The 21,688-nt window shown below is 42.6% G+C and overlaps 2 protein-coding genes across 2 annotated transcripts; one reads left to right on the top strand and one right to left on the bottom strand.

Moving 5' to 3' along the window:
• Positions 1-4,129: 4,129 nt before the first annotated feature.
• LOC137804349 (GRAM domain-containing protein 4-like) lies at positions 4,130-15,820 on the bottom strand. Its single transcript, XM_068603533.1, has 19 exons — positions 15,601-15,820; positions 14,172-14,410; positions 13,689-13,794; positions 12,515-12,635; positions 12,145-12,215; positions 11,806-11,938; positions 11,603-11,628; positions 11,392-11,483; positions 10,732-10,823; positions 10,474-10,522; positions 10,187-10,258; positions 10,040-10,083; positions 9,821-9,930; positions 9,567-9,721; positions 7,966-8,113; positions 6,891-6,984; positions 6,417-6,507; positions 5,226-5,294; positions 4,130-4,763 (listed from the first exon to the last, which is right to left on the bottom strand). The coding sequence occupies exons 2-19, from the start codon at positions 14,355-14,357 to the stop codon at positions 4,641-4,643; spliced, it is 1,782 nt and encodes a 593-aa protein (XP_068459634.1). The 5' UTR covers positions 14,358-14,410; positions 15,601-15,820; the 3' UTR covers positions 4,130-4,640.
• Positions 15,821-16,003: 183 nt separating this feature from the next.
• On the top strand, positions 16,004-18,721 carry LOC137804384 (cytosolic 5'-nucleotidase 1A). Its single transcript, XM_068603590.1, has 6 exons — positions 16,004-16,161; positions 16,946-17,065; positions 17,256-17,391; positions 17,459-17,581; positions 17,951-18,075; positions 18,168-18,721. The coding sequence occupies exons 1-6, from the start codon at positions 16,126-16,128 to the stop codon at positions 18,411-18,413; spliced, it is 786 nt and encodes a 261-aa protein (XP_068459691.1). The 5' UTR covers positions 16,004-16,125; the 3' UTR covers positions 18,414-18,721.
• Positions 18,722-21,688: the final 2,967 nt, after the last annotated feature.

Below are 21,688 nucleotides of genomic sequence, written 5' to 3'. Positions count from 1 at the left end.
AAACACGTAAACTCTAAATGAGGCAACATGGCGTTAATAACTGGCATCAATACTGAAAAAAAAAATAATAAAATCAAAAACTTCAAAAGACGAAATACTTGAGCTGAGAGGCCCGATCACTGACGTGACAAATATTTATCAAAACATGATTTTGAATATATATATATAGATATATATATATATATATATATATATATAGATATAGATATAGATATATCTATAGATATAGATATATCTATAGATATATATATATATATATATATATACATACATATATAGATATATATATACATATATATACATATAGATATATATATACATATACATATATATATATATATATATATATATATATATATATATATATATATATATATAGATATATATATACATATATATAGATATATATATATATATACACATATATATAGATATATAGATATATATATATATATATATATATACATATATATACATATATATATATATATATATAGATATATATATACATATATATATATACAGATATATATATATACAGATATATATATACATATATATATATATACAGATATATATATACATATATATATATATACATATATATATATACAGATATATATATACATATATATATATATACAGATATATATATACATATATATATATATACATATATATATATATACAGATATATATATACATATATATATATACACAGATATATATATACATATATATATATATACACAGATATATATATACATATATATATATATACAGATATATATATACATATATATATATACATATATATATATATATACAGATATATATATACATATATATATATATATATATATATACATACATATATATATATATACATACATATATATACATATATATATATATATATATATATACATACATATATATATATATACATACATATATATACATATATATACATATATATACATACATATATATACATATATATACATATATATACATATATATATATATATACATATACATATATATATATATATACATATACATATATATATATATATATATATATATATACATACATATATATATATATATATATACATATACATACATATATATATACATATACATATATATATATATACATATACATACATATATATATATATATACATATACATACATATATATATATATATACATATACATACATATATATATATATATATACATATACATACATATATATATATATATATATACACATATATATACATATATATATATATATATATATATATATATATATATAAATCATTTTACTGACACTTTCATTACGCTGCATGTTTATGTGCAATTTAGAAACAATTAATACCTCATTGTACTCATTCAAAAGGATCTATTTTAGACAGATTGGGGGTTTCTTTTTGTACACATTTGTTTTTTTCCAATACAATTAAGTGAATTCCACATGACATGAAAGTAATAAATGCTGGTATGACAGCCTTCAGACTGCCAGTTAAGACGTAATACACAGTGACAGACACAGCGTTATAAAATGTACACGGCTGCTATTTAGCTCGCTAGCAAACACTTTCTCAGGCTGTAACGCAAGGAAACAAAACAACAAAAGAGTAGTTTCCTTAATTAATGTAACATTTTTTTAAATCAAAAGATCAAAAACCAAGTAGCTAGTGTTGTGAGCGCAACAATTAGTTTTGTAATTTCTTCTACAACATCTAGAGGAGCTAAAACGTCACCATTTTTGTTTTAGCTAACATTAGCTAACGTTAAGATCAACAACAGTTTGGTGCCGCCTCCATACGGGGATCGATTTGTCTGTTTGTTTGTTTACAGCCGCATTATGTTCCATCAACATTGCGAGATTTGTGCTTTATTCAAGTGGTATTAAAATACATAACTTAGTTCCCATGTTGGAAAATTCTCGAACATCTCAAATAAAGCGCTAACATCTCGTTTACGCAATAAAATACAAGACATCTTCGTTGTTTCCACATTAACGTTAAACGTCACCAACACGTGCAAGTACTTGCTTTCTCAGAAATTGCTTCTAAATTGTTCTTTTTTAAATTTATTTGTGCTTTACTCCTATTCCAAAAGTTTTAATTTGTCTACTGATGTGTTTTTTACTTTCCCAACGAAAAAAAAAAATCTTATAATTTAAAAGAAATGTAATTTTCATGATTTAAAAAAGTTTCGTCAACTTTAAAAAAATATTCAGTGGCACCATTTAATAAATAATTCGCTACACAATTTTTCGCGACACCAAACATGGTGTAAAAGATAATATTTGCTCGTAGCTTGTTGGCTATAAAAGAAAGCTAAACCTAAAAAACATTCCAGGTTATTGTTGTTGTCAATTGTTTAGGTTTTGTCGATTAGCTTAAAGCAGAGAGAAAAACTAAAAACTAAAATTAGTTGATATTTAACGTCAATATGTGGCTTCTGGTTTTTATCTTTGTCTTCTCGATTGTGAAATAAAGCTAAAGAATGAGCTGCATTAACAATGATTACACAAACCTTCAGAGCTACGTGTTTTATCGCTGTTATCTTCAGTGTTTAGCTAACGCAAAAAGAACTACGCTGAAGTTAGGTTCAACCTTCTGTTTAATATTGTTAGATTTAGTTATTTAGTGTTTAGCTAACGCAAAAAGAGCTACGCTGAAGTTACGATCAACCTTCTGTTTAATATTGTTAGATTTAGTTATTTAGTGTTTAGCTAACGCAAAAAGAACTACGCTGAAGTTAGGTTCAACCTTCTGTTTAATATTGTTAGATTTAGTTATTTAGTGTTTAGCTAACGCAAAAAGAGCTACGCTGAAGTTACAATCAACCTTCTGTTCAACCTGTCTTTAATATTGTTAGATTTAGTTATTTAGTGTTTAGCTAACGCAAAAAGAGCTACGCTGAAGTTACGATCAACCTTCTGTTCAACCTGTCTTTTACAATGTTAGATTTAGTTATTTAGTGTTTAGCTAACGCAAACGGAGCTATGCTGAAGTAACAATCAACCTTCTGTTCAACCTGTCGTTAATAATGTTAGGTTAAGTAATTTAGTGTTTAGCTAACAAAGAGCTACGCTGAAGTTACAATTAATCTTCTCCAGCGTCCAGCTACAACTGGAAGAAAAAAAAACCTGAAATAACTTTCGTGGTTTACATTGACAGAAGACAAAAAAGAGCTATATTGAGGTTAATTCCGTGGCTTACATTACATTTTCTAGAACATTCATATGTTTAAAAAAAAAAAAAGTTTCTTACCACCACATAAAAAACGACATCCCATAATATTAACCGACTGTAAGGCTTAGCTGCTAAGTACAATACGAGTCGTGTAACGTACGTTTTTACAAATCCCTGAAGACACTAATGTAAATGAAAGAGCTTTAAAAATGTTAATCTGCTAACAGATTAAACTTGTTATTACATCAGTGGTAATGCTGCTTTTTAAGAATCATTTTAAACTGAATATTTTGGAGTTTTGAACTATTTCTCAGGCAAAAAAAACATTAACGGCATCTCTTTGGGACGGACATTATTCCGTATTTTATACTTTTTTTAAAATTAAACTAATTATACATTGCAGACCCACTTTTGAAATATTACTTTTGTTCGACCACTAGTTGACGCCAAAGTCAGATTTTTAAGTTCGTCACAAAAGTCCTTAAAATCTGTTTAATGGTATTTTTGTCTCTTCATACGTAACGTCCACTGATTATACCGACTTCTAATGTCTCATTTTGCCCGACCAACAGTCAGAAACATATATTCAGTTAACAATGAGGAATAAAGCAGAAAATACTCACATTGGAGAAGCTCCAACCAAAAGAATGATTAAAGTTTTTGATTGATAATGATGATGAATCCATGTAAATGCTAACAGAGCGCTCTCTTCCCACTGCGTAGTAAACGTTTTAGTGTAATATCGTGATAAACCTCCGTTGGAAGGAAACTGAAATTACACGACCTGCAGCCTCAACAAATTAAAAACGTCAAGAATGCAAAACTACAACAGATTTTTCATGTCACAGCTCGTGCTTCACAATAAAAGCCTCACAAGTAGAGGAGGGATTGTGCCCTTGCAGGCTTTTAATGTTGAAGCACCTAGAAGTTTTGAGCTCACCGACTGCAGCTTTACAGGGATGAAACTATACGACTGAAACCACAGCGTTGATGTTGGTGAGTGACTTGGTGAGCTGCTGTTGTACTGAAATGTACTTTAATGTCTCGGCCCCTCCATTTCTTAACGCAGGAGACTACTTGAGGTTCCGCCTTTCGGCTTGAGATGGTAAATTACCACTCGCGGTGGGCGTCACGTTGTCCGTTCTGCGGGGAACGTTCTGCGTGGCGGTCTGAGAACAGTGCTCGGTGTCAGCTTATTGCCGAATGCGACACGAAACCGGCGATTTGCTGGAGAACCGGCGGACGTGATGTCGCTCGTCGTTGAGTTTGAAGACTGAACCGGCTAAAAAACTAAAATTGAGCAGCTGTTTGAAGATGTCACCGGTGAACACAGTGGAGCCATTGCAGTGTTTCTGTGTGCGTGTGCGTATGTGTGTGTGTGTGTGGTGTGTGTGTCAAGGCGGCCATCTTGGGGAGTCGTCACTGCGTCTCCGGGCCGGTGGCCGCCTTCGTTGTCGTGGTGGTGTCGTGGAACTTCGCGTACTGGGTGAAGATGGCGTCGAAGGCCTCGTCCCTGTGGATCATCGCGCCGAACACCATCGGCTGCGAGAGAAGAAAAAAAACGAAAGGGAAAACGAAGCGTCAAGTCACGCGCAAACAGCGCAGACAGTGGCTAACAGCGCAGACGGTGGCTAACAGCGCAGACAGTGGCTAACAGCGCAGACGGTGGCTAACAGCGCAGACGGGTGGCTAACAGCGCCGGCAAGCGGCTACCGGCGTTGGCCTGCGGGGGGAGCCGGGCGTCACCGCCCACACGGCTCCCGTTCACATGACGGGTATCGAATGAAGAAAAAAACTTTAAATAAAGGTTCTGGTATCATCGTTTTCTTAACGATTCTCAGCCCTTTTTTAAATGTGTATCTTTATCATGCTGCTCATTAATACATCTGGAGGAACAAATACATAATGTATAAAACTGTGACTCTGCCCATTGGACACGTTACACTTTTTATACTGAAAAGATCTTTTTTTCGGTGAAGTAAACACACAATGAGCACGTCGTACCTTCTGGGTTGACGGCGTGGCGATGGAGATGCCCATCCCCGATCCAGGAAGCACGGACAAAACTTTATACTGCGAGAGACGAGAGAGAAGAAGACGCGTTTAAATACACGAGTCAGCATCGCTTACTGAAAGAAAGAAAGAAGGAAAGGATGAAGAATAAAGAAAAAAAGAGAGAAAAGGAATAAAGAAAGAAGGAATGAAAGAAGAAAGAAAGATCGAAAGTAGAAGATAGGTAGAAAGAAAAAAGTAGAAGATAGATAGATGGAAAGAAAGGAGAAAGAAAGAAAGAAGAACGATAGATAGAAAGAAAGTAGAAAGATAGAAAGAAAGTAGAAATAAAGTAGAAAGAAACAAAGAAAGTAGAAAGAAAGATTGTATAGAAAGAAGGAAAAATAGAAAGAAAGAAAGTAGAAAATAAAGTAGAAAGAAACAAAGAAAGTAGAAAAAAAGAAGAAAGAAAGATGGATAGAAAGAAGGAAAATAGAAAGAAAGAAAGTAGAAAAGAAAGTAGAAAGAAAGTTGAAAGAAAGATGGATAGAAAGAAAGTAGAAAGAAAATAGAAAGAAAAGCATCGGGTCCAGGATCTAAACCGAGTCACGGGGACTTTTTAGCCGAAGAGGAGGAATCCTGCAGGAAGGAGAACGATCACAAAGACTTTACAGAGAGAGAGACACAGCAGAGAGAGAGAGAGATGAGAGGAGAGAGAGAGAGAGAGAGAGAGAGAGAGAGAGAGAGAGAGAGAGAGAGAGAGACACAGCAGAGAGAGAGACACAGCAGAGAGAGAGAGAGAGAGAGAGAGAGAGAGAGAGAGAGAGAGAGAGAGAGAGAGAGACAGCAGAGAGAGAGAGAGACACAGCAGAGAGAGAGAGAGAGAGAGAGAGAGAGAGAGAGAGAGAGAGAGAGAGAGAGACACAGCAGAGAGAGAGAGAGACCACAGCAGAGAGAGAGAGGAGAGAGAGAGAGAGAGAGAGAGAGAGAGAGAGAGAGCAGAGAGAGAGAGAGAGAGAGAGAGAGAGAGAGAGAGAGAGAGAGAGAGAGAGAGAGAGAGAGAGAGAGAGAGAGAGACAGCAGCAGAGAGAGAGAGAGACACAGCAGAGAGAGAGAGAGAGAGAGAGAGAGAGAGGAGAGAGGGAGAGAGAGAGAGGAGAGAGAGGAGAGAGAGAGATAGAGAGAGAGAGAGAACCCATGTACCTTCTGGACGTCGGTGATGTCGCGCAGCTTGATGACCTTGTTCCTCTTGGAGGACCCGGACCTGGAGCTGGAGCTCTCGAAACACAGATGACTGAGGAGACGGAGGAGGAGGACGTTAAGGTCTCGCTGTGGCAGCAGCGTTGACCTCTACAGGCCTTTTGACCTCTACATGGACCTTGGAAGTTGTGGCCGAATTCACTAATACTACTAATAGTACTAATAACTAACTTCCTCTTCTTCTGCAGCCTCTCAGAACGTAGAAGTCTCTTTACATTTTTTCTTTTACCTCGTCTCCGTACATTTATGGAAGTAGATTCATAAAATCTCAAGAGCGTCACACACACACAAGTCGACATGTTTAAAGACACGTCTTTGCCTCATTTTTACGTCAAATGCAAATTGTGGTTTGGAGTCTAAATGCTCTGACTCCAAACAACTGACAACGTATCAGGAGGAACAGAAGTGAGGACCTACTTCTCGGTGACGTAGAGGTATCCGTTGCGGATGTAGTCCGTCGGAGTCTTCTTGTCTCTGTTGATGAGGCAGCAGCGCCAGCCGCTCTCACACACTGAGACCACAAGAGTCAGAGAACGGGAGTCAGAGAACGGGAGTCAGACAACGGGAGTCAGAGAACGGGAGTCAGACAACGGGAGTCAGAGAACAGGAGTCAGAGAACGGGAGTCAGACAACGGGAGTCAGACAACGGGAGTCAGAGAACGGGAGTCAGAGAACGGGAGTCAGAGAACGGGAGTCAGAGAACGGGAGTCAGAGAACGGGAGTCAGAGAACGGGAGTCAGAGAACGGGAGTCAGACAACGGGAGTCAGACAACGGGAGTCAGACAACGGGAGTCATACAACAGGAGTCAGACAACGGGAGTCAGACAACAGGAGTCAGAGAACGGGAGTCAGAGAACGGGAGTCAGACAACGGGAGTCAGACAACGGGAGTCAGACAACGGGAGTCAGACAACGGGAGTCAGACAACGGGAGTCAGAGAACGGGAGTCAGACAACGGGAGTCAGACAACGGGAGTCAGACAACGGGAGTCAGACAACGGGAGTCAGACAACGGGAGTCAGACAACGGGAGTCAGACAACGGGAGTCATACAACGGGAGTCAGACAACAGGAGTCGGACAACAGGAGTCAGACAACAAGAGTCAGAGAACAGGAGTCAGAGAACAGGAGTCAGAGAACAGGAGTCAGAGAACAGGAGTCAGACAACCTGCTGCAGGTGGAAACATGGGGGCATTCTGACTCCAGAGGTTTCATTTACTTTCTAAGGCCCAAAATTGAGTAAAGAATTCAGTTCTTACCATCAGAGTCAAATTCCTGACAATGTGAAGACTCCGTAGAAGCATGCCCTCAATTTAAACAGGAGTCATTTCATAATTACATATCTGACTGATAAAATATCCCGTTGGGGACTGAATTTGCCAAATTCTTGGCCCACGATTCCCACAGAAACATGCACGTAAACAAGTGTTTCCGTAGTCTGGAAGGTGGTGTTTTCCGAGTCAGAGCACCGAGTCAGAGCACCGAGTCAGAGCACCTGTCAGCGGCCGCTCGCTCTCCGGCAGGCTGAAGACGTCGTGGAAGGCTCCTCTCTTGGTGCTGGAGTACCGGGCCCCGTCCTCGTCCCGGCTCACGCCCAGAGGGGCCGCGGCACCGAGGCCGCCGCGGCCGGCCGTCACCGTCACCTGGACAGGTGTGCAGAGGGGAGGGAGGGAGGGAGGGGAGCACTGGATTAGAAGAAACCAGAAGCAGCAGCTGGAGGTTCTGCAGAGGAACGCGGCCAGAGAGCCAAGTAAGTCACAGATGGACTTACTTTGTGTCCGTGTTGTTGTTCTTAAAATGCTTCTTTGTTTTTTTTACATGTGCCTAAAAGCTTCTGATTTGTATGGAAGCCCATTTATGCCACAAAAAAAAGTCATAAGATATAAAGTCATTATGAGATCAAATAAAAATGACTCTTTATCTCATAATTATGACTATTTTTTGTGGCGGAGATGACCTTCCATAGATACGCTAACCAGTAGCGGAGCAAAAAAAAAAAAATGTAACAAAATGTTTTAAATGAACGTAGCACGAGAATAAAGAACCAACGCAAACATTAATTCCCTAAGTGGTAAAACGTACGAAAATACAAATAAAATGTTATGAACCTTAAAATGTGTTGGTTTTTTTTTTTACTGAAAATTTGGGAAGATTAAACCCACGATTAACAGCGTGTTTGAAATCCACAAAATAAGCAGGAAAAAAAAAAGAAAAAAAAAAACTCCTGCAAGATCCTCGACAGGATGAAACTCTCTACAGGATGAAACTCTACAGGATGAAACTCTACAGGATGAAACTCTCTACAGGATGAAACTCTACAGGATGAAACTCTCTACAGGATGAAACTCTACAGGATGAAACTCTACAGGATGAAACTCCCTACAGGATGAAACTCTCTACAGGATAAAACTCTCTACAGGATGAAACTCTCTACAGGATGAAACTCTCTACAGGATGAAACTCTCTACAGGATAAAACTCTCTACAGGATAAAACTCTACAGGATGAAACTCTACAGGATGAAACTCTACAGGATGAAACTCCCTACAGGATGAAACTCTCTACAGGATGAAACTCTCTACAGGATGAAACTCTCTACAGGATGAAACTCTACAGGATGAAACTCTCTACAGGATGAAGGTTCGTCACTAACAGACGAGCAGTTGATTGTTTTGTATCTAATAAACCTGACTTCTACACTGCAGCTACAACACAGACACACATTCACACTCACACACACACACACACACACTCTCTCACGGACACACACACTTGCAAACACAGACACACACTCACATACACTCTCTCTCTCTCTCTCTCGCACACACACTCACACACACACACACACACAGTGGTCCTACCTGTTCACACTCAGACAGCTGAGAGAGAGAAAGAAATACAAACTGAAACCAACGCAGACCAGTAACAGGCACTGGGACCAGTAACAGGCACTGGGACCAGTAACAGCCACTAGGACCAGTAACAGCCACTGGGACCAGTGTGTACCGGGTGTGACCCGAGCCCGCTGGCTGGCTCCAGACCAGCGCTTCCTGGTCTGGAGCCCGGAGAGCTTCCTGTCACAGACTGGAGCACTGACCCGCCGGCTCAGCGTGGTGCCGCCGCGCTCCTTCAGCTGCAGGTCGGTGGGCAGGTGAGTCCAGATGATGAAGGGAGTGTCGAAGCGCTGACGCAGCTTCGGACAGCTCTTGAAGAAGAAGTCGATGATGAAGAACTTTATACCTGCGTACACACCTGAGGAGGAGCAGGAGGAGGAGGAGGAAGAGGATTAATCCACGTTCTTTGTGTCTTGAACAGAACCAAAATGTCCGCTCATGAAGACGCTCGTCGTACCGATGAAGAAGCCCAGCAGCTTGAAGGGCAGCAGGCAGGAGGAGATGAAGAACACCCAGAGACCAACGTACAGCTTCTGGGTCAACTCTGGCTGAACCCACATGAACAGACTGCACGCACACGCACACGCACACGCACACGCACACGCACACGCACACACGCATTAAAGATCTGTGTGTGAACTGTGACCTTGAACAACGTGTGCTCAGACAAACTCACTTCTTTATTTTCTCCAGGATGTTCGCCATCCTCCCGAACAGATTCTGCGAGGACAAAAACAAACAAACAAACAAAAAAACAAGCAGGGGTTGAAACTTCTGACTACAGGTGAGACACACCTCTTCTCCTCCTCCTCCTCCTCCTCACCTGAGCTTTCTGAGCGACGTCCAGAACCAGCTGGAACTTCTCCGACACCGTGAGCTCTTCTTTAGGCGGCTCCTGTGGAAACATCCGTCAGGCGCCTCTGGATGTAGCCGAATGTAGCTAAATGTAGCTAAATGTAGCCAAATGTAGCCAATCGTAGCTAAATGTAGCCAAATGTAGCTAAATGTAGCCAAATGTAGCTAAATGTAGCTAATCTAAACGTGAAGATGAAATGTAGAAGGTACAACAGTTGCCTTTGAGGCGACTTAAAGTACAAAGAGATCTCTCACCACGGGCTCCGAGACTTCAGGTACGATGCTCCACTGGATCCTCCAGCCTCTGAGGGACAAGTGCATCATGGGTAAGACGTCGGAGATCGCCTCAAGCTCGCTACACTTTGAAGGAATGAACTTCACGACAAAAAAAAAAAGTGTCCTTGTGTGCGATTAGAAATCGGCAAAGAAAGATCATGCGCTGAACCTGGTTTCTGATTCCAGCCGTGTGATTGGCTGACGGGACGGAGAGAGAGGGGCGGGGCTTGCACTGACCTGGCGATGAGGCAATTCAAGGAGAGGCGGAGGATGGCGAGGAAGAGGAACATGGGGACGGCCCAGCCGTGCCACGCCGCATACATGTAGACCTGTGCACACACACGCGCACACACACACACACACACACACACACACACACACACACACACACACACACACACACACACCAATGTTTCTTTAGATAGATAATAAAAAAACAGGTTTATTTATAATACTATTGTACTTACTAATAAATATTCAAACATATAATATAAAACACAACAATGTCATATAAATCAAAAAAGTGCATTTATCAAACTTAAATTTCTCGAGCATTTAAAAATATATATATTTTTTTATTTTACCTTTGATTTTATTTTGTCTGAAAAACCTAATTAAGTTTTAATATGTATAATTTTATTGTTTAAATAAAAAAATATAAATATAAAAAATATATGAAAAAATATAAATATTTTTAAAATATATATTAAAAAATATATAATATATAATTGCATTTTCTGCTTCTTATTTTCATAAAAGAAATTAACATTATTTTGTATAATTGGATGGTCAATCGTACAAATAATGTTGTATTGTTTCCTCGTCACATTTGTGCGTGTGCATGCTTGTGTGTGTGCGTGTGCATGTGTGTATTTGCATGTGTATGCAAATGCTCACAATGAAGGCGATGGCCGACGTGTAGACGGAGTTCCAGCTGGATAAGGCAGTGAGGTTCCTCTTGAAATTGGTCACAGGTTTGAATCCTCGCTCTGAAAACAACAACAACAACAACAAAGGACCGACCGACCAAACACAGAGTGAGAATTCAACAGAAACCTTCGCTTTGTGTCAAATAAACTGTACAGAACGTGAAAAGACTGAAACTCACTGAGCCGCCGCATGTTCTCCGTCAACCTGGGGGTCAGAAGCCAGAGCACACGGGTCAGAGCACACGGGTCAGAGCACACGGGTCAGAGCACACGGGTCAGAGCACACGGGTCAGAGCACACGGGTCAGAGCACACAGGTCAGAGCGCGGCTCGACGAGCAGCCAATACCGGCTATCGGCCACCGGGGGCAGCGGGCTGCTCACCTCTTGGCGCTCAGCGGCTCGTCCGGCTCCACCGGCGGCTCCTCCGGCTGGAAGCGGAAGTCCTCGATGTAGACGCCGAAGCGCTCGTAAAGCCACTTTAGGAAGCTGTCGGACAAAGTGTCCTTCTGCTTGTCTGAGGACGGAGAGGAAGAGACCAGATTATGTGGATTATTCACCAAACGTCCCCCTGAGGGTTTAATATTAAAGTTATTATTATTGTCAGTCCCAGTGTGTCGACACTCAGGGGCCACTTTATTAGGTACACGTTTCAAAATGTAATGCAACCCAACTGATCAGCTCAGCCTCACATCCCAGTCAGCGATGGGAAGAAAGGCTCACCTGTGCTGGTGACTGCAGGTGGAGGAGGAGGGGGCGGGGCTTTAGGAGTCAGAGAAGGTGAGTCTTCAAGTCTGCGGAGCGACAAAAACAAAGCGAGCGATTTAGTGAAATGTGAAATGAAACTTTGGGGACTTTTTTTCCAAGGACTTCTCAAGGCCTGACAATAACCATTTTAAAATTCCATGACTTTTCCAGGTTTTCCATGGCCGTAAGAACCCTGAAGAGGCTTCACCTGGGATTCAAGACCCTCACCTGGGCTGTAAGACCCTCACCTGGGCTGTAAGACCCTCACCTAGGCTTCAGACCCTCACCTGGGCTCAAAGACCCTCACCTGGGCTCAAAGACCCTCACCTGGGCATCAGACCCTCACCTAGGTTTCAGGACCTCGTTGATCTTCTGCTCCAGCTCCGAGCAGCGGCTGCGCTCCGTCTCCAGCTCCTGCCGAAGGGAATCCACGTTGGACTCCTCTTTGAGTTTACGCAGCTCCTCCTCTGGAACAGATGACGACGATAATGATGATTTACATTATTTATTTTAAGTTATATAAGATTTTTTTTTCATCTAGTAAAAATTGGTTCGGTGGGTGAAGCGGATCAGATCAAAACTCTCCGTTGTGACCAACTTCCTGCCGAGCCGGCTGACAGGAAATAAGACAATAAAATGTAAAAAAAAAAAAAAAAAAAGACTAAATGTGAAAATGAGAACCATGAACAAGCCATAAAATAAACAGCCGTTAACGGGGAAGAAAAACAGTTTCAATGTACGAACGACAGGCGTCTGTGTGTGTGTGAAAATGCTGGAGAAATTTAAGTAGGATAAATGCACCTTTTTGAGCTATTTATATAGAATTTTTGTGTTCTATATAATATGTCTGAATATTTATCACTAAGTACTATAGTATTATATACATGTACAAATAAACCTGTTTTTTATTATCTATATAATAAAACTTTGCCGCAAAAGTGTGTGGGCGCACATGTGTGTGTATGTGTGTGACCGATGAGGTCAGCAGGGTTATAAATAGCTCTGTGTGAGTGTGTGATCTTGTTCTTCTATAGACGAGGTCCTCACAGGGCTGTGATTACAAGTGTGTGTGTGTGTGTGTTACATAAAGCTGACGTACACATATTGACGGATTACCCAGCACGCGTGTGTGCCGTGGGGACGTTTGACAGATTTAAAACGGACACTTTACTTTTACTACTTTTAGACCGCCAAAAGCCACTTACTGGCTTTAATCCGTCTGAAATAATCTGGCTCTGGGTCTCACGGGTCGGAAGGAATCTAAGTGGTTGTGTTTTCAGAGCAAAACTAAACTCCAGGCCTGTGAAGATAAGAACAATGGTAAAGAAAGTGTCGGGTTGTTTCCATAATGCCGTCAGACGCTCGTAGTGATGCTCGGAGTGGACGTACGTTGCCGTTAGGAGTTTCCCCGAGGGATGACATTGCAACCAATTTCAAGAATAGTTGCTCCCCATTAGTCAGGATCCCGGTCAGGAAATTAAACATTTTAATAAAAAAAGATTTCAGGTCAGAATACTCACGTAAGAAGTGTTTCTCCAACAAAGCGATTTCTAGGTGACCTTTGACCTCGTTGAGATCCGTCCTCGAGTCGTCTTGGAGAGCTACAGAAAAGGTTCCTGGACCAGCCTGACGAGCACACACACACACACACACACACACACACACACACACACACACACACACACATACATACAGGATTTTAAAATAAACAGACAACACAGAAAAGGTGACGCGACAACGGTGAAATAAAATCCGTTGGAGACGCTTTGATGTGGAGTCCCACAGGGTTGAATCCTGGGTCCTCCTCTATTCTCACTTGACATTATTAACCTTCACTTAACAACGACACATTTTAAATCTCAACAGCAGACAATGCTTCACCCAATGACCCCAATGACCCATTGGGGCCATTCGGTCCAACCAGAAATCACGACAGAATTCCATTGATTTCACACATTTATACGGATCAGGAAAGGCGTGTTTTTTCTTTCTCGGGCGTGTACCGAAACGTCGCTGTGCTGCTCTCCATCTGCCTCCCTCAGCTCCTCCAGCTCTCTGGCGGCGAGCAGAGGTCTGATCCCGACCTCCTCGGTGCTCTCCGTGTCGGACGTGTTGGGCGAATCGGCCAGGTCCAGGAACTCGTCCCGCCTCTGGCCCCGGAACCGGATCCGGTCCAGGTGTTTCCGCATGATGGTGTTGGAGGGTGAGGGCCGGTCTCTACCTGAACATGACCCTGCAGAGGCTAGAAAAAAAAGGAGGAGCACAAAAAAAGTAAATTACGACCCAATTTCAATTGACTGACATGCATGACTACTTTAAAGTTCCCAGGATGCATTTTTACAATCGGTTCGGATGTTAACAGACAGCAGGAATCTCCACTGAGCCTGTCGGAAAAGAAACCAACCTTGAAGTGAGCGTAAAGCTTTATTTACACACAGGGAGAGTCAACACTGACACTCGACTCTCAGGTGGGCACACCTTAGAGTCGAGGACGCGCGTTAATTATCGTTTGTTTAAGGGGAAACACCCGAGTGAGGGTTCAACTACAACCAGGAAACTTCCCCCAGTTGCTTGTCCAGTTAGTAGCTTTGGAGGGTTTTGTTAACTTTAGGCAGGCTAGCCGTTTCCATCCGTTTCCAGTCTTTGTGCTAAGCTAACCGGCTGCAGCTTGAAGAAGACCTTGTGAAGACGGGTGACTCTGAGTTTAATCACAAGCCATTCACCGACAGACGAGACGAACAACAAAACAAACAACAATACAAACCAGTCCGACTGCACAGATGAGACAGACCTTTAGAAACAATGGATCACTAAGTGTCTGCTGTCGAGTCACTGACATAACTGGTGAGCGGTATTAAATTCAGTGACAGAGAGAAGAGGTATTTAATAATTACACCTCCGTAAAAAATACTTCTGTCAAACATTCATCATCAACACATAAAGGAACACTTCATCCTTCAGTTTATCACTAACATTCATCATCAACACATAAAGGAACACTTCATCCTTCAGTTTATCACTAACATTCAACACATAAAGGAACACGTCATCCTTCAGTTTATCACTAACATTCATCATCAACACATCTGGAGACACGAGGTTTTACCTGGACAGGAAGTGGATGCAAAACTGTCACCTGAGTAGAAACCACAGGTGGAAGTAAAGTACCTTGAACGCGTACTTGAGTACTTCGTTTCCTCTCCAACTTACAGATTGACCGGCAGGTAACGGACTGTTGTACTTGTCTGGTCTGAAAGTAATGAGAGCAACCAGTCTCCTTCCGCTCCACCTGAACCAGCCAATCACCTGCTGCTCACCTGCAGAGCCTCAACGCGGCTCAACAGGAAGCGGAGCCCGCGTGCTCCACACCTGGAGAACCGAGGTGAGGAAGGAAGGAAGGAAGGAAGGGAAAGAGGGAACGTGTTTTCTCACCGTTAACCGAAGCCGAGGCAAACTTTCCCTCCTCCTCCTCTTCTCTACAAAACCCGCTCCTACCGGGTCAGACCCGCTCCAGACCGGACCCCGCTACCCTCAGACCCGCTCCAGACCGCCTCCCGTCTCCGCCTTCGGCACCTAGTCCAGCTGTGGCGGTTTTTAGGGTTTTTACAACAAAAACCAAGGTACACGGCGGCGCCCGTCCGTCTCTACCTGTCCGGAGAATCACTGCTGTGGGCGGGGCAGCCAGCGGCAGACAAAACAAGGAAGTGACGCCATCACGTTGTGCTCTCAAAGGAAACGTCCGAGTCGCAGTGGAGCGGAACTCTTCTGTAGGCGGAACCTTTGTTGAACGGAACCTTGAACGGAGACGTCTCTGTTGCTTGAGGGAACTAAAAAAAAACAACTTAGTTTTAGAAACCAGTTCTGTAATAATTGCTGTGTTGAGACATGCGGACAGGAAGCTAGAGTCAGGTTGCGAGGCTCTTTATAACTCGGCATTGTTTCATCGAAGAGGCGGACATGGTCGCCACGATCCCGAACACCGACGTGAAGCAGGTGAGACTCACCTGAGGCTGAGGCGGCGGGTGTTGTTGTTTTCTGGACTGTCTCATCCGCAAAGACGGAGCACAGAACTTGCAGAACAGCTCTGGCAAACATGAGACAAAACACGCTGTTTTTTGTGCCATTTCTCAGAGTTTCCCCACCAGATTCCATTGAAATAATCACGTATTGGATTACCATCTTCCTCTTTTTATTTAGAACATTGCGTTAATCGTATAACTCGACATGTCAGTGTCCTGTGGCTACTTCGGCTCGGAACATTAATCTCCACTTTTGCATTAAAGAACTTTTTGAGCTTTTAAACGTGTCAAGAGTGATGAAAAAATTGAAAGGGACCAACCTATTTCAAAAGTTAACACTATTAATATGCATTTATAATGTATGTTATGTATGCCGAATTGATGAGCGGGAACTATTATTTTAAAATCCAACGTAAATCTATTTAATGCTGTGATATATCTTTACCAGTTTGTGGCACAATGCTAAAATTGCATGTTTTGTGATAAGGGTTCGGAATGTAGAATATGAGGCTTAAATTCGAGAGACGTTGGCTGCACAGGACAAGCAGAAAACTACTTTTTGAGTCAGTGAGCAATTGTACAATAGCCTAGTGTTTTGTATAAACAAAACCAACACACTGGTTAAAATGTCTGTTTGAGGTCAAAGGCCACATGCATTTAATCACACTATAATTAGTCTTTAATGTTGGTTATGCTGGTGATTTCCTATTATGTGTGTGAGTATTGTTTGTTGGATGTTTGTTGTGTCTCCTCTGCAGAAAGATGCTGATCATGCAGTGGTGGTCGCGGTAACGACTCGTGCGGTGTTTGAATCTGGTGCTGAGGACGGTGACGGTGAAGATGTGTACGGAATGGGCGTGGCTTTCCCGCTGCTGCAGGTCAGAATTAAACATACAGTTAAAACGTTGCACTGCTGTTTTTGTGTGTGGAGATAAATGGTTACCCATCTTCGATTTCTGTATGGACAAAGAGGCATTACAGTATGAACACTGTTGACAATAAGAACAATACAGAATAACAACAGATGGGAGCTCTAAAGGAATATTGTTATTGTGGGTCATCATTCAGGCGCTGCAGAGAGTGAACGAACGTCTGCTGGAAGAAAATCCTGCTGAGTCGCTGCTGTTTGACGTCGTCCTGATCGCCACCGACAGCCAGCAACAGCAGCAGAGCTCCCGCATCATCAGCAGCACCAAACATTACGGTAATATAACGTTTTTGTAGGCTAGTTGAAGACTTCCTGCCATGATGTCATCGTCGCTCTGTTGCAGGTCTGGAAGTCAGCCGGTTCTTCTTTTCCAGCCAGGAGGATTTCATCGAGAGTTTATTGCAAAATAACGTGCAGCTCTTCCTGTCGGCGGACAGAAACGAGGCGCTGCAGGCGTCGCAGAAAGGTCAAAAAGTTGTCTCTTCTTCTTCTTCTTCTTCTTCTTCTTCTTCTTCTTCTTATTATTATTATTATTATTATTATTATTTTTCTTCTTCTCTGGCATTCATCACTGCTCATGTAAATATGGTTAAAAATCATGGACATTTGGTTTAAAGCCAAAGAAATTTTGTTACAAGTCATAGAATTTCGGTTAAAAGTCATGTAAATTTGATTAAAAACCATGTAAATTTGGTTAAGAGTCATGTAAATTTGGTGAATAGTCATGTAAATGTCCTGTAAACCCATTGGTCACAATGTGTATGGACCCCGTGTGAATGTGTTGTACATGCGGCGTCAGAAGGTGACTCCTCCTCCTCTGTTGTCATTGGTCCAGGTGTTCTCTCGGCGCTGCTGGACCGGCAGCTCGCTCAGTCCGAGCAGCTCAGAGTGATGCTGTGCGGCGACGCCGTCGTCCGGCCCGACGCCGGCCCGGCACCGCCGAGCCGGCCGGCCGCTCAGGTACCAGCGGCGGCATCCCGCTAACGCGCCATCGAAGATTCTTTTTCCTGGAGCTGACCTTTCGTTCACGCTCTTGTTTGTCGCCCCGGCAGAGTTTCTCAGCTCAGCTCGGCGAGATGCGGCGGCGGTTCGGCGCGCTGGACAGCCCCCTCAGCATCGTCATGGTGACGTCGAGCGGCGACGGGCAGAGCTGTGCCGACGCCCTGCGGGCGCTGAGGGCTCGCGGCCTCGCCGTGGACGAGGCGTACTGTCTGGCCGGGGCCCCGAGGAGCCCCATCCTGGCCCTGCTGCGACCTCACTTCCTGCTCAGCGACGACGTCATTAGCCTGGAGGACTGATGACATCATGAGGGGCGGGTGGGGGCGGGGTATGCGCTGTCACATGACCTCACAGCGCCACTGTGTCTTTTACACAAGTTGCTGAATCCTCAGACTGAACTCCAAGTTAAGCAAATGTGTTTCAGCTCGTTGAGCCTTAAACAGCCAATCAGTGACCACTGGTGTAAAGCTAAGCCCCGCCCACTACCGACATTCCAACCACGGGATTGGACACTGTCCCTCAGCAGTGAACTGGTTACATATCTTTAGTTGACGAAGGTGTATTTTTTTTAATTGGATGATATGAATAAACCTGAATGAATCACAAAGTGTATTACACTGTTATTATCTTTTATTACTCTAAATCTGATCCTGTTATTGATGAAGAGAAATGTACTACGACTACGTTTAAATCCTGGACCTTTGAATCTTATTGAAGGTGGGCGTGGCTTATTGGAGGTAGGTGTGTCTTATGAAGGTAGGTGTGTCTTATTGAAGGTGGGCGTGGCTTATTGAAGGTGGGCGTGTCTCTGTGCCAATACCTGTTTTTTGGGGGGGGTTTTCAACCTTCACGTGTTCGGGTGATTTTCACCCGACGTTAGTGACAGAGGGTGAAACATTCGATGTGTTTTAATAGTAAAGGAGACTCACATGTCCCAGGAACATGTGGACCAAAGAACAATTTCAATGCTCCATTATTTATATTTTAATTTTATTTAGGATTCCCTAATTTTTTACTTGATTTTGAGCCTTTTCCCAGCGCCGCCCCCCCCCCTCCCTCCATGATACCTGTTCATAGTTTTATGAGACGTTCTACAGGGTAAAATAAAGGATTTGCCTTGTATTGTTGTATTTTAACATATATTGATTATCAGGTACATTCTAATCAGGTGAAATATACCCGACGTTAGTGATGGTGTTACTTTTTGTGACGTTAGTGTTCGAGGGTTCAGGTTCTCGGCAGAAAAGTAAACAGCGACGCCCAAACAGCAGCTGTCTGCGTTGCTGAAAAGGAACTATATCATGAGACGAAGAAGCTCCCTCCTCTTTTCTGTGCTCTGCTCCTTCTGCTCTCAGCCACGGGCAGGAGGGCGAAGAAGAGGAGGAAGAGGAGGAGGATGTTTAAGCATCTGTTGGATCCTGAAGCAAACTGCAGAGCAGCGGCAGCATGAACATGTGAAAATACTGCTGACTGAGCAACACTGTGGCCTAAAGTGTAATCAGATTCATCTTGTTTATGAACACAAAACCGGCTTTCACGACTCTTCCATCACGAGAGGAGGCTCGTATGTGTTTCCTGGAAGGAAAAGGAAAATATGTGACCTTTCATATCGATTAAAACGTTTTTCACCTGTTTCTAGAGCTTTCAAACTGCTTCATTCTTTGGGTGTTAGCATCATGCTAACATCCAAGAAAGGAGTATCTTATTTGAAGTGGGCGTGTCTTTTTGAAGGTGGGCGTGTCGTGTTGAATATGGGCGTGTCTTATTAAAGGTAGGCATATCTTATTTAAGGTTGGCGTGTCTTATTAAAGGTAGGTGTGTCTTATTGAAGGTGGGCGTGTCATGTTGAATATGGGCGTGTCTTGTTAAAGGTAGGCATATCTTATTAAAGGTAGGTGTGTCTTATTGAAGGTGGGCGTGTCATGTTGAATATGGGCGTGTCTTGTTAAAGGTAGGCATATCTTATTTAAGGTAGGTGTGTCTTATTGAAGGTGGGCGTGTCTTATTCAAGGTAGGCGTGCCTCTTGGCAGCATCATAAACTGGTGTACGTGCTGATGTACATAAACCATCTTTTCAAAACGTGAGATCGTATCAGAAGAAAATGTTCTGGCTTCACTTCAGGTTGTACCGGCCTCCACGGTGTGACGACCTCCTGACTTAAATGAATCCAGATGTTCAGACTGAACGGCAGCAGAGGATTCCTGCAGTTTGCTCTGATGGGAGGGGCGAGGGAGGGGGGGGGGGGGGGGTCCTCCTGTGACCTTGTGACCCTGCAGCTCCCTCTCACTTTGACCCACAGTCCTTCTCTCCACACTGCATCCCAAAGATGGTTTGCTTTCAACTTGATTTCAGAAATGTAAATGATTTCTGTCTTCAGTTGAAACCACAGATCAGTTTTATTTCTAAAAGATTTATCTGTTAAAATAGGATTCAATAAAAACATTGAACGTCTCAGCAAGAGATCAACTGCACGCGTCCGTTCAGCTTGTCCGTTCACGCCAATGTGATGAAAGAAATGAAGATCCCGTAAGTCATAATTATGAGATATTATTTCACAATTATGACTTACTAGCTCATAATTATGAAATAATATCTAATAATTATGACTTACAGGATCTTATTTTGTGCAGAAATGAGCTTCCATAGGAAGTAAATCATAAGTAAAACATTTCTTAGTGAAGATGAAGATGTTTTTCTTTCATGCTTTTTGACCACGTTGATGTTAGTTAAGGGCTCTGAAAATTAAGAGATTATTAGGGGTTTAATAAAAAATCTATATTTTCTTTTTGTGAATAGATTAATTATGAACAGACATGAAAACTAAAGCACATGAAACATGTTTGTTGTGATCACGTGTCATGACCCTAATCTACGATTAATTAAAAGAGTTATTAAATTAAAAAGCCCATTAAGTGCCTTTAATTACACCCCTGAAGGGAAACAATGCAGTTTAATTAACTGTCAAATGAAGCTGTGGGTATCTTTTTGCAGCGTCGCCTCACTTACACACACACACACACACACACACACACACACACACACACACACACACACACACACACACACACACACTGACACACAGACGGTGTGTGTGTGTGTGTGTGTGTGTGTGTGTGTCTCCTGCTGGAGCTCAGGGACTGAAGGACACCGCAAAGCGCAGCTGTTAAGCGGCTTTAATCGGCTAATTTGGCCCGGTGGCCTTTCAGCGGCTGCAGGAGGAGCTGAACCCGCAGCCGGACGCACTGCCCGCGGGTTGACCGCAGAGACGCCCCGCTTGGTCGCCTCTCTTCCACCGGAGCTTTCTAACAGAGGAGACATGGACTTCCTCCTCCGCTCTCTCAGGGTTTGAGGGTTTTCATTTGAACGCGCGTGCTCAACATGTTCTTCCTCAAGAGGACAAGCAGAACTTTTAGGAGCACGTGATTAACAGTTATGAGTTAGCTGGGGGTGTGAACGCGCGTCTTTATTGCGTATACATATTGTTTCCATCCCGTTTTTACGCGCAGTTTGTTTGCGTAAAGCGCGCACCGGGAGCGCTGTGGGGAGCTCCATGTCGGGGTGTTGAGACCGCAG

The sequence above is a fragment of the Clinocottus analis genome, unplaced genomic scaffold (assembly GCF_023055335.1).
Source record: "Clinocottus analis isolate CAN_PGR_092001 unplaced genomic scaffold, fCliAna1.0.p SCAF_6, whole genome shotgun sequence".
Classification (NCBI taxonomy): domain Eukaryota; kingdom Metazoa; phylum Chordata; class Actinopteri; order Perciformes; family Cottidae; genus Clinocottus; species Clinocottus analis.
Note: the sequence above shows the minus strand (reverse complement) of the source record. Positions and strands in the feature narration are given on the sequence as shown.

What these genes read in the sequence shown, in the direction of transcription:
- LOC137804349 (XM_068603533.1), bottom strand. Translation starts at nt 14,357, where the DNA reads ATGCGGAAACACCTGGACCGGATCCGGTTCCGGGGCCAGAGGCGGGAC. An exon ending in CGTCGGCCATCGCCTTCATT is followed by an intron (nt 10,824 to 11,391) that starts GTGAGCATTTGC and finishes GTGTGTGCACAG; the next exon opens with GTCTACATGTATGCGGCGTG. An exon ending in CCACGCCGTCAACCCAGAAG is followed by an intron (nt 4,764 to 5,225) that starts GTACGACGTGCT and finishes CTTCTCTCGCAG; the next exon opens with CCGATGGTGTTCGGCGCGAT.
- LOC137804384 (XM_068603590.1), top strand. Translation starts at nt 16,126, where the DNA reads ATGGTCGCCACGATCCCGAACACCGACGTGAAGCAG. An exon ending in CGAACACCGACGTGAAGCAG is followed by an intron (nt 16,162 to 16,945) that starts GTGAGACTCACC and finishes TCTCCTCTGCAG; the next exon opens with AAAGATGCTGATCATGCAGT. An exon ending in TGGCTTTCCCGCTGCTGCAG is followed by an intron (nt 17,066 to 17,255) that starts GTCAGAATTAAA and finishes GTCATCATTCAG; the next exon opens with GCGCTGCAGAGAGTGAACGA.